At 39.2% G+C, this 14252-nt stretch overlaps 1 protein-coding gene and 1 long non-coding RNA gene across 2 annotated transcripts in view; both read right to left on the bottom strand.

Moving 5' to 3' along the window:
• The window catches only part of ptprk (protein tyrosine phosphatase receptor type K), a 114657-nt gene that overhangs the window by 33852 nt on the left and 66553 nt on the right, over positions 1–14252 (bottom strand). Inside the window, exons 10-11 of the mRNA XM_061051774.1 lie at positions 9786–9898; positions 8798–8978 (exon numbers count right to left, since the gene is read on the bottom strand). Coding sequence (XP_060907757.1) covers positions 8798–8978; positions 9786–9898 — 294 coding nt within the window. The remainder of the gene's footprint in view (positions 1–8797; positions 8979–9785; positions 9899–14252) is intronic.
• Positions 603–1079, bottom strand: LOC132984798 (uncharacterized). The gene is made up of 2 exons (XR_009675008.1): positions 838–1079; positions 603–783 (listed from the first exon to the last, which is right to left on the bottom strand). It is a non-coding gene; the product is annotated as an uncharacterized LOC132984798 (long non-coding RNA).

Below are 14252 nucleotides of genomic sequence, written 5' to 3'. Positions count from 1 at the left end.
TTTGATGACTTGTGGAGTAATGTGAAAATATATGAAGTAACCCTTTATACAAGACGAAGATCAAAAGTGCTGAGTAGACATTTATTCACAAGACAAATCCAGAGGGTGCTTAAAACATTCATTTCTTCTCCTCATTGCCGTTTAACCATTTGTCAAATGCAATAACTCCAAGAGGCATGTCTCTGGTTCCCATCTTTTATGTGTATTCAGGACTCTAATAGTCAATATAATCTACCTTCTCCTCTTCCGGCACAGAGCTTTAATTACCTTAACTGGCTCATTTAACTGGATCAATAACCCCCCAGACCCCACCCAACAGAACAGATACCAACACACACACACTCTCACACACACACACACACACACACACACACACTATCTGCTCTATCAGTCCACTTCCAGGCATTACTTTCTCAGGAATTTCAGCAAACATTAACCACACCAGCTTTTCAACCTTCAAACTGAATCGTCTAATGAAGGACTACACATCAAGCTGCTTTTCATCGACCTGACAATTTGTTTTCTAGAAGGTGTTTACAATCTGTAGCGGCTACAAACTCCTAAAAAGGAGTGACAACATTTTTTTTTTTTTTTATAGCTAAAACAGGTATCATGGTGTCACAGAGGTTGATATCAGCCCTGCAGTCAGTCAACACAGGAGCTGCAACTTGATCTTGAAGCCTAAAACACAAGTTATGAATCTTATTCTTTGTGTTTAGCTTGCTAGCAGCTAGGTAAGAGCTGACATACATCTTCTCAAAAAGGAACTGAAGCTTTGGTCGACTGAAATGTAGCTTTCTGTCTTCTGAGAGATACTAAGAGTAAAAAACACTTGACTGTGTTTTCTTCAAGTTTTACTCGTTCACTAGAGCAGAAATGGTGGAGCTAAATATTCAAAGAGAAAAAAATCTAGAAACAAAAACTAAATTAGGACCGCAATTGAAGTAAACAAACAAAGGTATCTAAGGTATACTGCAATTTCCTGTGATGACAATTTTATATCTTGTTCTTTCTCGAGATCTCCACTTTCATGTCTCTCTACCCTGGGATAACAAAACAGGGACAACAGGCCGCTCACTGTGAGACTGATGAATCTGATTTTGATCTTGTAGATTGGCTGCAGAGGAAAGAAGAATCGGTCACTCAGCAACCAGGATAAATTTGATTTAAAGTTTTGTTTGTTGTTCCTTGACATGAACCGTCGTCAACCATCGTGACTCCATCATCTGTTGTTGTTCCTTCCTTTTCTATCACTGCCTCGCTGTAACTCGCCCGCCTCCTTATGTCTGTCCAGGCGTTTTTAATAAAAACAGCTCACCTTAAATAGAGATGCTAGTCTCTCTCCAAACTCTTCCTGCATTGCTCTGTTTTTTTTTTTCCTCTAGGTCTTCCTCCCTCAGAGGAGACAACACAAGGACACAAACTTGTCGCTTCTCCTGACAACCCATTATCTGCCTGTCACTCACTCACACACACACACACACACACGCGCGCACACACACACACTCGGTTATTACCGAAATACACACACACACATTCGCTTCAGGTTGTGACAGAATCGAGATTAAATCTAGGAAGAGCATGTATAGGTACCTGTTTGTGTGTTTCTCAATAAAACTTCCCATAATAATGATGCCTCGTCAAGGGCAAACACAACTTTTGTACACACTCCCACACACACACTCAGCTGTAAATACAAACACGTTCAGCTTTGCTTTGTCATTTAGATGTAAATAGCTGTCTAATAAAGAGAAGATGGAAAAAAAAAGACAGAGACGAAGGAAGGTTGGGTTGTGAAGATGCCTGGGCAGGTAATTGTCTGCTGACCAAATATTATTGCTAAACTGTGTGTATGTGTGTATTAATAGCGGGGGAGGGGGTCAGAGCTTTTCATTTTCGCTTCAACCTGTTATTGGATGGTTGACATTTAAACAGGACGAGAGGAAGACCTATTGCTTTTCCTGTCTCTCCCTCTATATCTGTCCCTTCCTCACTTGTCTTGGTCCCTTCCTCCCGTCTCTCTCCATGTTCGAATCAATACTTGTGATCCTCGCCATAAACCTGGCTATTACACAGGCACACACACGCGCACCCACACTCACGCACCCACACTCACAAGCACAGTTAAGGCAGTGTAATAAATTGTATTGATTTGAGGGTCTCTTGATGCTAACACTGCCTCAGATTGAGAAGGTCTTCAATGAGGAATTAAAAGATAATATATGACTGGATGCCTTTTAAACACACACACATGCATGCACCCATACCCACCCACACACCCACACCCACACACCCACACACACACACACATAACACACAAGCATAGGTCCACCTGCTTTGAAAACAACATTTCTCCCCCACTGACCCATAATGAATTGCTGCTTATCTCTGTTTACTTACTAGCTAGTGAAAGAGAAAAGAGTGCAAGGTAGGAGAGACAATGAGGAGCAATGGAAATGTAGAAGTAGAAAAGAAAGAAAGAAAGAAAGAAAGAAAGAAAGAAAAGACAAGAGGGCAAAGAGAGTAGCATTGAAAATGTGTAGAGAGGAACCAAAGTAAAGCGTGGAAACATGAAACAGGGGCTGCAGGGAGGGAGGGACTGATAAAGGGAGAGTAAAAGAGAGAGAAAAAGATGAGAGAGGCCGAGAGGAGGAATGAGGAGAGGGACGATAACTAGCTTGGATCATGGCCAGAGTGAAGCAGGACCAGGTCCAACAGTAAACCACAGAGGCTGCCTTGTTCCTTCTCCCCTCCTTTCGGTAGACAGACAAGCGGCTGGATTCATGTCAGAACTAAAAGGCTTTGTTCTCCACAGATGGAAGCTTTGAAAACAACAACAATACCAATAAACACCAACAATAACAAAGAGGACGACAGGCTTCATATCAGCAGAATCCAGAGGTTGGAATTAAGGAACGGCAAACAAAAGGAAAACAAATGAAACTAAATGAAAAGGAACTACGCTAAGGGCAAGAAATAAAACCTGTCTCTCAACATTAAGCATTAAGAAGAGCCAAGAAAAACAGTAAAAAAAAAATAAAATAAGACATAAAACGGTAAAAGAAGCTTTAGGAAAAACAGAGAAGTAAGAAAAAAGGGAGGGGGGGAACAGGAAAGGTTGACAGGAGATGCAGCTAAATCCGAGTTAATCTGTCCAATTAGTTCTCGGTAATCCTTCCACTGTCACGAGGAAGACAAATGAAACTTGGGTTATTCATTCTGTGTCAAACACTCATTTTCTCTCTGCATGTCTCCGTCTCTCTACAGACCGATTCAAGCAACATGAAAGGTGCACATTTGCGCTACGACATTCATTCAAATTGCACTCACAAGCACTTTCTGGTTTTTCTATGTAGAAGCTTATAATGCAATAGGCGACCGACCCTGACTGTTTTATAGAGAGTATGAAATGGTATACAAGTTGGTCATATGTCAGATATCAACAAGCTCAGAATTAGGTTGGTAGAAACAATCACTGCTGTTATAAAGTTATTGTACTTAAGCTTGTAAGTTGTTTAAAATAAATGAACCTGCCAGTGAAAATCCAGAGGGACATACTGTAATGAGCAACATATCTGATTACCCATTAGCTAGATATTGGTGAGTAGCTACATTACTGTTTAATAGTTAAATAAGATAGGAAAAGGAAAATGTCCTTGCTAATAATAGACTAGTAATAGCTAAATGGTAGATAAATCCTAGCATTATGGTTCAATTGTGTTGTAGTATATTAAAAGACATTATTTTATTAGCTCAATGGTGGCTGTATGAAAACATTATGGTTTGATGGTTTTATAGTGTTGTGGCATAGAAATGCATTAATTTCTTAAAGTATTAGATACTAGTTAAATGCTTACGTTATGGTTCAACAGTGATAACGGTACTGTATGTAAGACAGTATTTAAATGCAAACATTCACTGTTGTCTGAAGGTCGCTAATGGGTTTTCTTGTTTTAGCTCAATTATGGCCTGATGTGGATCCTTCTGGAGTCTAGGCTGTCCTCTATGTCAGTTGTTGATCCATTAGGATGCAGTTGAATGACACAGATTGCCAGATTCTTTATGTTTGAACATTTGGCATCCCCTAATGCCGCAGTCGGCCATGTCACTGTAACTTTTCAACAGCAGACAAAAGTGCATGGCCCCCCCTGTTAGTATAGTGAATAGTAAGCCCTTGCTTATGTCAGCTGTTAATCCAAATGCTGAGGCCCATCAGCTGTGGTCATTATACTTGTAACAGTGTGCAATTTATTTTGATTTAACCTTTAGTTTGGCAATTAAACATAAAGCACACTATACTGTTGAAAATCTACTTTGTACATTAAATCTACTTCCCTTCCTTTGATCTTCAACAGCTCAATTAAGTTCATGTCAATAATTGTGGTCTTTTTTTTTTTTTTTTTTTTTTTTAAATCAAGGACTAGATTTCCTTCAGAGAGGCCGTCACCTTTCATCTTTGAGATTAATGTTTCAAACCTCAGCAACATTTCTTAACAAAACACAATACAGTTTAAGGTTCTTTTCTCCTTAATCGATAAACCTGCCCCTCGCATATTAGTCATCCTGAGTATGACAAACATCTACCATAAAGGACAAAATGCACAAACACACACGAACACATTCTGACTCTTATAAACACACTGGGCAGTTATATGTCTGTTAATCTTTTGGCTGCTATTTCAAGGGTCTGACCCTTAAAGCGTCGCACTGCTGACTGTGTGTGCATGTGTGTGTATATTCTGTGTGCGTTATCACATGTATAAAGAACTACATGCGATATATTGTGTGGGATTTCTACAACATATCTGCTGTGTGTCTAAAAATGTGCGTTTTGTGGATTCCATTCTTCCATTAATCCAAGTGCTGCTGACTTTGTGCAACATATGAGAAATACTATGACTCTCTGAACTATGTGTGTGTGTGTGTGTGTGTGTGTGTGTGTGTGTGTGTGTGTGCATGTGCGTGCGACATTGTGTGTGTGTGTCTAACCTGCCATGACCAAGAGGTTTTCTGCAGAAAATTCTGGATTTGGATTAAAGGCTACTTCATCACTTTCTTCTGTCACACACATACATGTGCACACAACACACACACACACTCAGTAACTCTTCAGTTCAAGTTTATCATTTTTACCCTTCAGACAAGAGCAATAAATCACCACAGAAGAAGAACTGAAAAGAGTGGGAGAAGGGGGGAGAGACCAAGGGAAAATGAGAAAAGAGAAGTAATAGAATTTATTTTTAAAGTGCAGAAGAAGAGATGACAGGAGAAAAGAAGAGAGGGGTGGAGATGAAATCCTCCTTGTTATCATATCAATTGCTCTGCGTGTGATTCCTGCTCTGTATCTTATTAACTTTATTGGTTTTTAATTAAACTGTGTTCTGTGCAGAGGCATGCTTGGGTTTATGCCTGGTGTGTGTGTTTGTCACACATTTCCCTCTGTGAGTGCGCGCACATGTTTTCATTACTTTGCATCCAACTAAATATTCAGTAAACTACGGGTGGTGGGATCAGTCAAACCTAACCAAACAGAAAAAGCAAAGGAATCATTACCATTTAAATAACATTTCTACCACGTGTCTGTCTCTGTTCTCTTCCTCAATAAACACACACACACACGTCTATCTCCAGGTATGTGTGTTTGAATGACCTTTGTCACACTGAGAAACAAACAAAAAAAGACAGGGAAGATATATTTCTACAAAAATAATAATAAAGCCAGAAAGAATATCCCAGTAATGATGTGTTTATGTATATTAGGTGGAGTTATTTAAAATATAAGCTAGTATAAGGAATAGCGTCCAAAATGTGTAGTATGGGACTCAAAGTGAAATTCTATAAAACTACCTTTACACCAATAAGTCTAACTGTTTTTACACATCTAGTATTGATCTGCAAAGAGGTAATAAAATAAATGTACCATTACTGCATCTTATCCCATCTCCTCCTATCCCATCTTTCAAAAACCGGCACAGTTTCGGTCGATGGCTGTTTCGTCATGAGAACAGGATTTGCCCAAGATGCCTCTTAAAAGGAAGTTTTTTCTCGCCACTGTAATTCTGCTTAATGTTGCTAATGATGGGTGAAAGCTGTGTTTTTGTAATATAGCAGTGAGTCAGGTCATTTACCTGCTTTTTGTAAAGCGTCTCGAGACAACACTTGTTATGAATTGGTGGTATCCAAATAAAGATTGATTGATTGATTGATTACTAAAGCTTAGTCACTAACACATCGTATCTCTGTGTTTTTATTTACCTGGGTGCAAAAGTCTAAATTGTGCTGACATACATTATGTGATGTATCTGCTGGCATAGCTCTTGGCAGGTTTTTTTTTTTTGTCAATAGACAATCGAGAAAGACTCCAGGAAGTAACCAACTTCAGGCCAAACCCAGGAAAAGTGCCATACTCTGATATAATTGTTGCTAGTTGTCACTCTCTTTATTGTAACCTCTTGCAGCTTCATGAGACACAAGCTGCCTAGAAATACACGTTTACTGTACACAGTTGATGAAAACGAGCGACGGTAAAAAAAAAAAAAAGGACACATTTTACAAGTCTCACAAACTCCCCCAACTGATTCTTTTTTTATGGTCAGAAATTGAACCATTTGATCCAATTACATTTGGAAGATATTATCCCATTAAAATGTACCAGGAGACAACGGGAAGTCAGCTCATGCTCGCATGGTGCTCAAGTGGGAAAAGATTGTTATACAGATGCTCTTTAAGTCAAGAAAGATGAAGAAACATGAAGAAGCCTGCAGAGGCCTCTCAGCTCTCAGGTTTGTTCTCAGGGGGGAAACTTTAATATTGAATGAATGGGTGTATCTTTGAACAATGTATCTGGTTCCTTATCCATGATGAAACCAAGAAAAAGTCAGAATCCAAACAAGGAATGAAGTTTCTTTCTTATTATGGGCGTGCGGCAGAAGCTCAGAATGTAGGGACTTGTGTTGGGAAGCGGAGGGTCATGCTCATGGTGGATTTCTGTTTGGTCTCTGTAAGTAATATAACTAAGAGTCTAAGCTGGCTCTGCATGTGTGGCGCTATACAGATTAGAGTGATTGATTGCTCAAAATGTCTTCATAGTTATTCCTAATGTCTGAACCTGCTCTCACCTGGAAGGTGTCAGATGAGATGATTGTTAAATCGGGCTTTATTTACTTGTTTTCAGGGCAAGGATGTGTGATAAGTCTTTTATTTGACTGTTCAAAGACAACACGGTACTTTCACAAGATAAGATCAGCAGAGGGCTTAGATGTCCTGTGTTGTCCAAAAGGACAAACACTAAACAATATTTGAAATATTAACATGTAAGAAGATTTTCTTTATTCTGACATTATGCTGCATTGCTGTTGTAAGAAATTAATTTCAGTAGAATTTCCCTCAAAGCTAATCTCAGATGTCTCCCCTCTGATCATCACTCATAATAGTCGGACTACTTTCGAGTCAGTCGACAGAAATGGCTCCGATAAACAGAATGATTTGATGTAATTCTCTAAATTCATAACCATATTTCCCTGCTTTGGTCTGATATGGAGGCATTATGTGGATTACAATGAGTTATTGTCTTTAACTGGATTCTGCTCCAGTGTTAGCGAGGAGCAGAAGATTAATTTCCTTTTCCTGTCAAACAGGAAACTGTTCAATACATGAGTTGCACGAACAAGTCTATGACTTCCTCTCTGTCAATAAACACACGTAGGCAAAAAACACACACACAGATCCCTTTACACATATACACACACACAGGTTGCAAGACATCAGTCAGGCCCTGTGGTTATGAGTTTTCATCTCTCTTTCATTTTCATTCTCCAGTTTCATCATTCTCTCGCCTCTGTGCTCGCTTCTTTTTCTCTCCTCTTTCTTTTTCCTGCCTTATTGTTTTTCATCATCTCTCCATCGCTCCTTTATTCTGTTTCTCATTCAAGCTCGCTGCTTTTCTTTCTGTCTCTTTCTCTCTCATATCAGCCCTCTCTCGCTCGCTCCGTCTCTCTCCCTCAGGCTAGCTGTGTTTATATTTCAGTCGTTTATTTCTACAAATGTCAGACAGTGTTTCTGCCCTCCGTCTATTGATCCGCGGAGAGAGAGAAAGAGATGGGGAGAAAGAGGCCGGGGGAGAGAAGAAGAAGAAGAAAAAAAAGGGGGTGAGAGGCAGCGACAGGGAACGAAGCAGAAAGAGAGATTTTATAGATGGGGGAATAAAAGATATGAGAGAGAGGAGGAGAAGCAGAAAGGAAAATAAAAAGCAGGATAAAAAAGTGTGAAAGGTGGAGAGGGCCGTGAGTATTTTAATCACTCTTTCTCTCAGATCACTGAGCAACCACAGTCTGACTCAGGCTCTCCCCACCTTTATTCTCCATTCCTTTCCCTCGCTACACCTCTCCTCTCCTGCTCATAGTATAAACATCACTCTGGTAACTGAAATATAGAGACCAAGACAAAAAGAACAACAGTGGATGGACGGATCGATAGACAATCAGACGTGCAGAAAAAAGCTGTGAGCACAAGAAGACCAAGCAGAAATCAAGTTACCTACCTCTTCTGTTTGACACACAGTTCATGGTCACGGTACTCATTATTGTTTAAAAGTGAGGAAAGAGCTTAAATATAAAAGTATGTAAGGGGAAACTTTCATTTAAACTGAAACCCATGTGGATACAAACCAAAACTGGAAGACTCATGAAGGTACATAAACTTCATCATCAGACAGATAATGTGTCTCTATAGTTACAGTAATAAGAATAAAAACAGCAGGAGATAGAACTGCTATCAAACATATATGTCCAAGTCCTACCTGCACATTTGGTCCTTGTTATGAGTGGCGGTCCAGGTTTCCCCGTTCCTCCCTCTCCTGGTCTGGTCAGCAGTACTCTGATCTCGTACTCTGTGTCCGGGTCAAGATGCCATAACTTATAGTTTGGAGAGTTTACAGCGTGAGTCTCCGTCCAGCTGCCTGATGTCATTCGGTACTCAACCTAAAAGGGGGGGGGGGGGAGCAGATATGAACATATTATAGTTTGGATCATTTGGCCTGATCACACATTTGAATCAGAGTCATCATGATTACCACAGGTTAAAGGTCGTAGCCTCACAAAAGCACATGTTTCATTTTTATAGTTTGCTTTTTGTGCAGAATAAACGTAATATCAAATCATAAATACTGAAGTGCTGCTTGGCAGATTTGAAACAGTTGGACAAACTTAGTCAGCTGTTCCCCCTTTATTTTTAGTCTGTGTGCTTAGATAAGCCAACAAGCTGCATGTGAAACTTTTTACTTTGCTCCCAATAAAGTCACAATAATGTCATTTTCAATGTACAGTGGTTTATTTCTTTACCCATCCATTTGCACTAAAAAGTGGCCCCCCAAAAAAATACAGGAAAATGTATTTACTTTAATATGAAAAGGCGGCCATCAATAATAAACATGTTTGATCTCATTTTTAAAATCTCAAAGCATTACTGTCCCTTACTTCTTAGTTCTTGCTTATTCTTCACATTTACGTAAACATGACTCCAATGAAGACAGAACATCTGCTACACTATATCTGAACTAGGTCGAGTACAACCTAGTTTTATTTATTACCTGTGAAAAGATAAACGACTGTTTTTGTTGTAAGTGTTTTGGTTATCTCTTGCTACTGTTGACAAATCAAAGCCTATTTTACATTTAAGTATTGTTTATGTTTTATGTCCTGACATAGTGGTTTGATACAAAGTTGTTACTCACAAGTTATGGCTTAAAAAACAAAACGCAAACATGCAATGTCTCCCACTGAACATACCTCCTTCAGGATTATAGGTCCATCTCCAAATATGGAGTTAGCATTCAGCTGAATCAGCAGGTATGTGGGGCCGACGCCGAGCAGCTGGGGCGGGGCGATGGGGTGAGGGGGCTCTGAGGAGAGAACACAATGAACAAAGATCGTAAAAGACGGTTTCAAAGAGAAACTCAGAAGATGAATGAAACAGACCAACACAAGGTCACAGCAGGACAGAAGCGGGTGGTGGCTAAAAGGAATAACATACTATAGTCATAAACAACTAACATTGGATTTGTGTGAGCTTAAGTTCATTTCTCAAACAAACTACTTTCTTCACCTGCTGCAGCCTTTACGTTAATCTGTAAACAAACTATTCATTTTGACTTTTCAAACTTCAAAGTGACACTGATTTCACCAGGTCCCACCTAGAGGTGACATATTGCAGGACGTTTACAGACAGTGGATCTAAAAGTCTGTTTATAAAAGGAGCATAGGTAAGTAGTTGCTTGCTAACAGCAATATAAACATGTATACTTGGTTTTTTGAGCATGTTCAAGGTTTTTTTTTATGGCACAAGTTGGCATCTGAGTGTGAAGTAAACTAAATGATTTTTAAATAATATGCTTCTTTTTATCTATATCTTCCTTTTCTATAGTTTTAGTGAGGGAAAAATTGATTGCTCACATTGTTGTTTTCGTTCAACATATGTCTTCAAGTTCAGCCGTGTACTACATGCCGTGATGCTCTCAGTAAACAGATACTGTATGTGTGTGTGTGTACTTGTGCAGAAATGTGATGGATGTGTGACGGTTCAGGGCCAGTCAGTCTGATCAGAGCTAACTGTCAAACATCTGTGATTGACAAGCAGAAAGCACAACACACACCAACACACACGAACCTTATAACAGGCTGCATCAAAGATTTATCTACTTGACACATAAACACACACACAGATCAACACATGAATTAATCACAAACCATCTCTCAACAAACACACACACACACACACACACACATACACACAGTAAATCATACAGATTTGATCTCTCTGAGACACATTTTCAAGCACACTGCCAGACTGTATAGCTATCAGTATGAAGATAGTGATTTTTGCAATCCAGCTTCCCTCATATCACATCAAAGTTAGCATTATCTAAATATATGTGTGCATGTATGTGTGTATGTGCATGTTTTAGTTTTAATCGTTATATTTTGCAGTGCTGTCACCTCCTTTTCTTTTTGTGTGTGTCTGCATTTCTGCTTCTGTGTGTGTGTGTGTGTGTGTGTGTGTGTGTGTGTGTGTTGAATGCGGCTGTCAGAGAGGCGCAGGCTGGGAAGCGTCTTTTTAGCAACAGATGAAACACTGTAGTTTGACAGCACAAGTGTGTATGTGTGCAAACACAGACACACACACACACACACACACACACACACACACACACACACACACACACACACACATACCAGCAAACAAACATGCAGCCAGAGTTGAATCCAGATAATGAATGTTGAAGTGACTTCAGAAAACCAACAACGTCAACAAGATGTCAGCTTGCAACGCCATCAAATACACAAAGTAAACAACAAAATGATTAAAAAATAAACAAATAAAGAAACCCTCACTAGGTGTTTGCGAGCATAGAAAATGGGAGGTTTTTTTTGCTTGCAGCCTGTGTGTTAACTTATAACTGTGTTACTTTAAAACCTTTTATATTTCTAAAAGATTGAAACAGAGAGGATTGTAAGTGGGTCATTATGTGACTCCAGAGAAAACAAGCGCTGGAGCCAATTCCTGCTTTTGATTTTGCTTTATTTTCTGTTCCATTACTTGTCATTTGTACAGCTGACCCAAATAAAACAACAATCATCAATGGTGTTGTTTTGTGATGGGTTTTGTTGTCACCATCCGTTTAATTATTAATCACACATGTGAACCCTTCCAGCTTTTCTCTGTTTTTGGGTCAAATGTAAATGATAATAACAAAACAAATGTGGGGAAAAACTTCAAACTGGTGTGTCGTTTCTGACCCCCTGACAGCGTGATTCATTTAACATTCACTGTCACTCACTTCCTTTGCAGAAATTATAATACAAAAAATCTCCTGAGGCGTTGGTAGTAGTGGGAATGATAGATTTAAGATTTATGACATCAACACAGAGACAAACAAAAATAAAGAAAAACAGAAATAAAGAGGACATTTTGTTAGCGCCTGGCGCCCTCTAGGCATGTTCTTCTTTGTTGTCCGTAGTCAGCAACCTTGTCAATAAAGTTAAGTTCTCACAAACCGCTGCTGACATCACCATGGAGCTCACTGGAGGACATTTGACCTCAGTGGGAGTGCGAGAGAGGAGTGTGTGTGTGAGTGTACAAGTGTGTAAACGTGTGTGTTTCAGTTGTATTGACAGCCAACAGTGGTAAGTTGGTTTTCTTTAGTTCCATAACGCCTGCAGCTTCACCTGTCATCATCACTTAGTGTGAGCATGTGTGCGTGAGCGCGCGTGTGTGTGTGTGTGTGTGTGTGTGTGACAGTATAGAAGTGGACTATTACAGGTTTTAAGACAGTTGTATGAGTCCAAGTCAGTTGCTTGTCCTCTTAAGTCTGATAAACGTGTGTGTTGGTGTGCTTGTGTGTGTGACAATAATACTGCAGGAGCTTTTTAGGCCATGGGTTGTGTGTAATGCATGCTGGCATGGTGTGTTTGTGAGTGTATTTAAGTGTGTGTGTGAGTGTGATGCGAGCTGGCGTGATGATGCGCTCTGTCACCGTAGGAACCAGAGGGCAAGGCTTTATTAGAGTTCGGCACTGACCAAACCACTAGTGACACACACACACACACACACACACACACACACACACACACACACACACATGTACACACACACACACACACACACACACACACACACACATGTACACACACACATGTACACACACACACACACACACACACACACACACACACACACACACACACACACACACACACACACACACACACACACACACACACACACACACACACACACACACACACACACACACACAGACACAGACACAGACACAGGACTTGTTCAGGAAGTGCTGCTCCCTGCTATGTGAACAAAACTGTATAGAAACAAAAGCCGACTCGAAAAGCTCACTTTTAAAGTGTTTACTTCTCACTTCATCAAATAGTTAGAGGGCCTTGCTGGGTTTAAGAGGATATTCATTATTCAGTAAATAAGGCTTACTTTGTAAAATGACAACACTTTAATATGTTCAAACTAAGTTTATGTAAGGAGTTGTACTGAAAATGAAGATTAGCTCAACTGAAATTATTTGATTGTAAAAATGATCAAGCCGCACAAAAACGTATCCTTACACGTTTAATAATATATCAAATTTTAAAGGTTATTTGTTTTTTAACATTTAAATATTTACATGCCAAACTAAAATGATTTTGTGAATTAAACACTAGAGAATGAAACATTTTGTAAATTAATCGACTAATTTATAAACGGATAAATCAGCAACTGTTCTGTTTGTATTGTTTCCAGCCTCTAAAATGAACACAAACGGTAGTTTTTAAAACTTTCTGTCAAATTAATGTTTTAATATTGAACAAAAAACGGGGAATTTAAAGATGTCTTTTGTCAATTTGAAGGCTTTTGTGAAACAGTTTAATTTATAAAGTAAAGATTAGTGAATTGTTGAGGAAGGAATCACTCACGATACGATAAAATTCAATATGATACGAAGCTCACAATAATGATATCATGATACAGAGTTTCCATAATAAACATAAAAAACCATCACATAATGATACATCGCAGTAAACTTTAAGATGAGTTCATTTATCACGCTTCATCCTTTAACTTCCTTTCACCACTGTTCGACACTATCTACTTCAGCATCTATTTTGGCCAATTCAATTCTATTCATGTTACCCTTAGTCATAAACCTCTGTGAGTAGTCTTTAAGCAGAGATGAAGTGAGTCAAATTACAGGGGAAATCTGTTGAAAGTGCGCTATTTTTAAAAATGAAAATACAGACATTTTGAACAAGCAATTCAATATTTGTATGATTCCATATTTGAGTCAGGGAGACGATTTATTGCCATATCAATATTCTGTCCCAACCCTAGTGAAATGTCATATATCTGCAAATGAAAGAGAGAAAAATACACAAGTATAAGAAATATTTGGGAATCCCATGTCACCCCCTTTATAGTCCCATGATACTTCTTCGTCTCTACAAATCGTGCTTCCTCCCTCTGATGTTGACAGATCCAGCACACACAGAGGGAGAAGATAATGGCACATCTCAGTCATCTACATGTTGTAAATATCAATAGACTAGGCCTGAACGTACCTGCACAGAGGCAATCTCAACACCCAGCAGACCACTTTAAGGCTCTGCACATGAAACCTGGGTTATTCCCGCCGCCTTTTTCATATATTCATGTCATAATTTCCCACTTCCCTATGACTCTTACTTTTGATTTTA

Source organism: Labrus mixtus, chromosome 12 (assembly GCF_963584025.1).
Source record: "Labrus mixtus chromosome 12, fLabMix1.1, whole genome shotgun sequence".
NCBI lineage: Eukaryota > Metazoa > Chordata > Actinopteri > Labriformes > Labridae > Labrus > Labrus mixtus.
The sequence above is the reverse complement of the archived record's forward strand: the minus strand, read 5'-3'. Positions and strand labels throughout refer to the sequence as shown.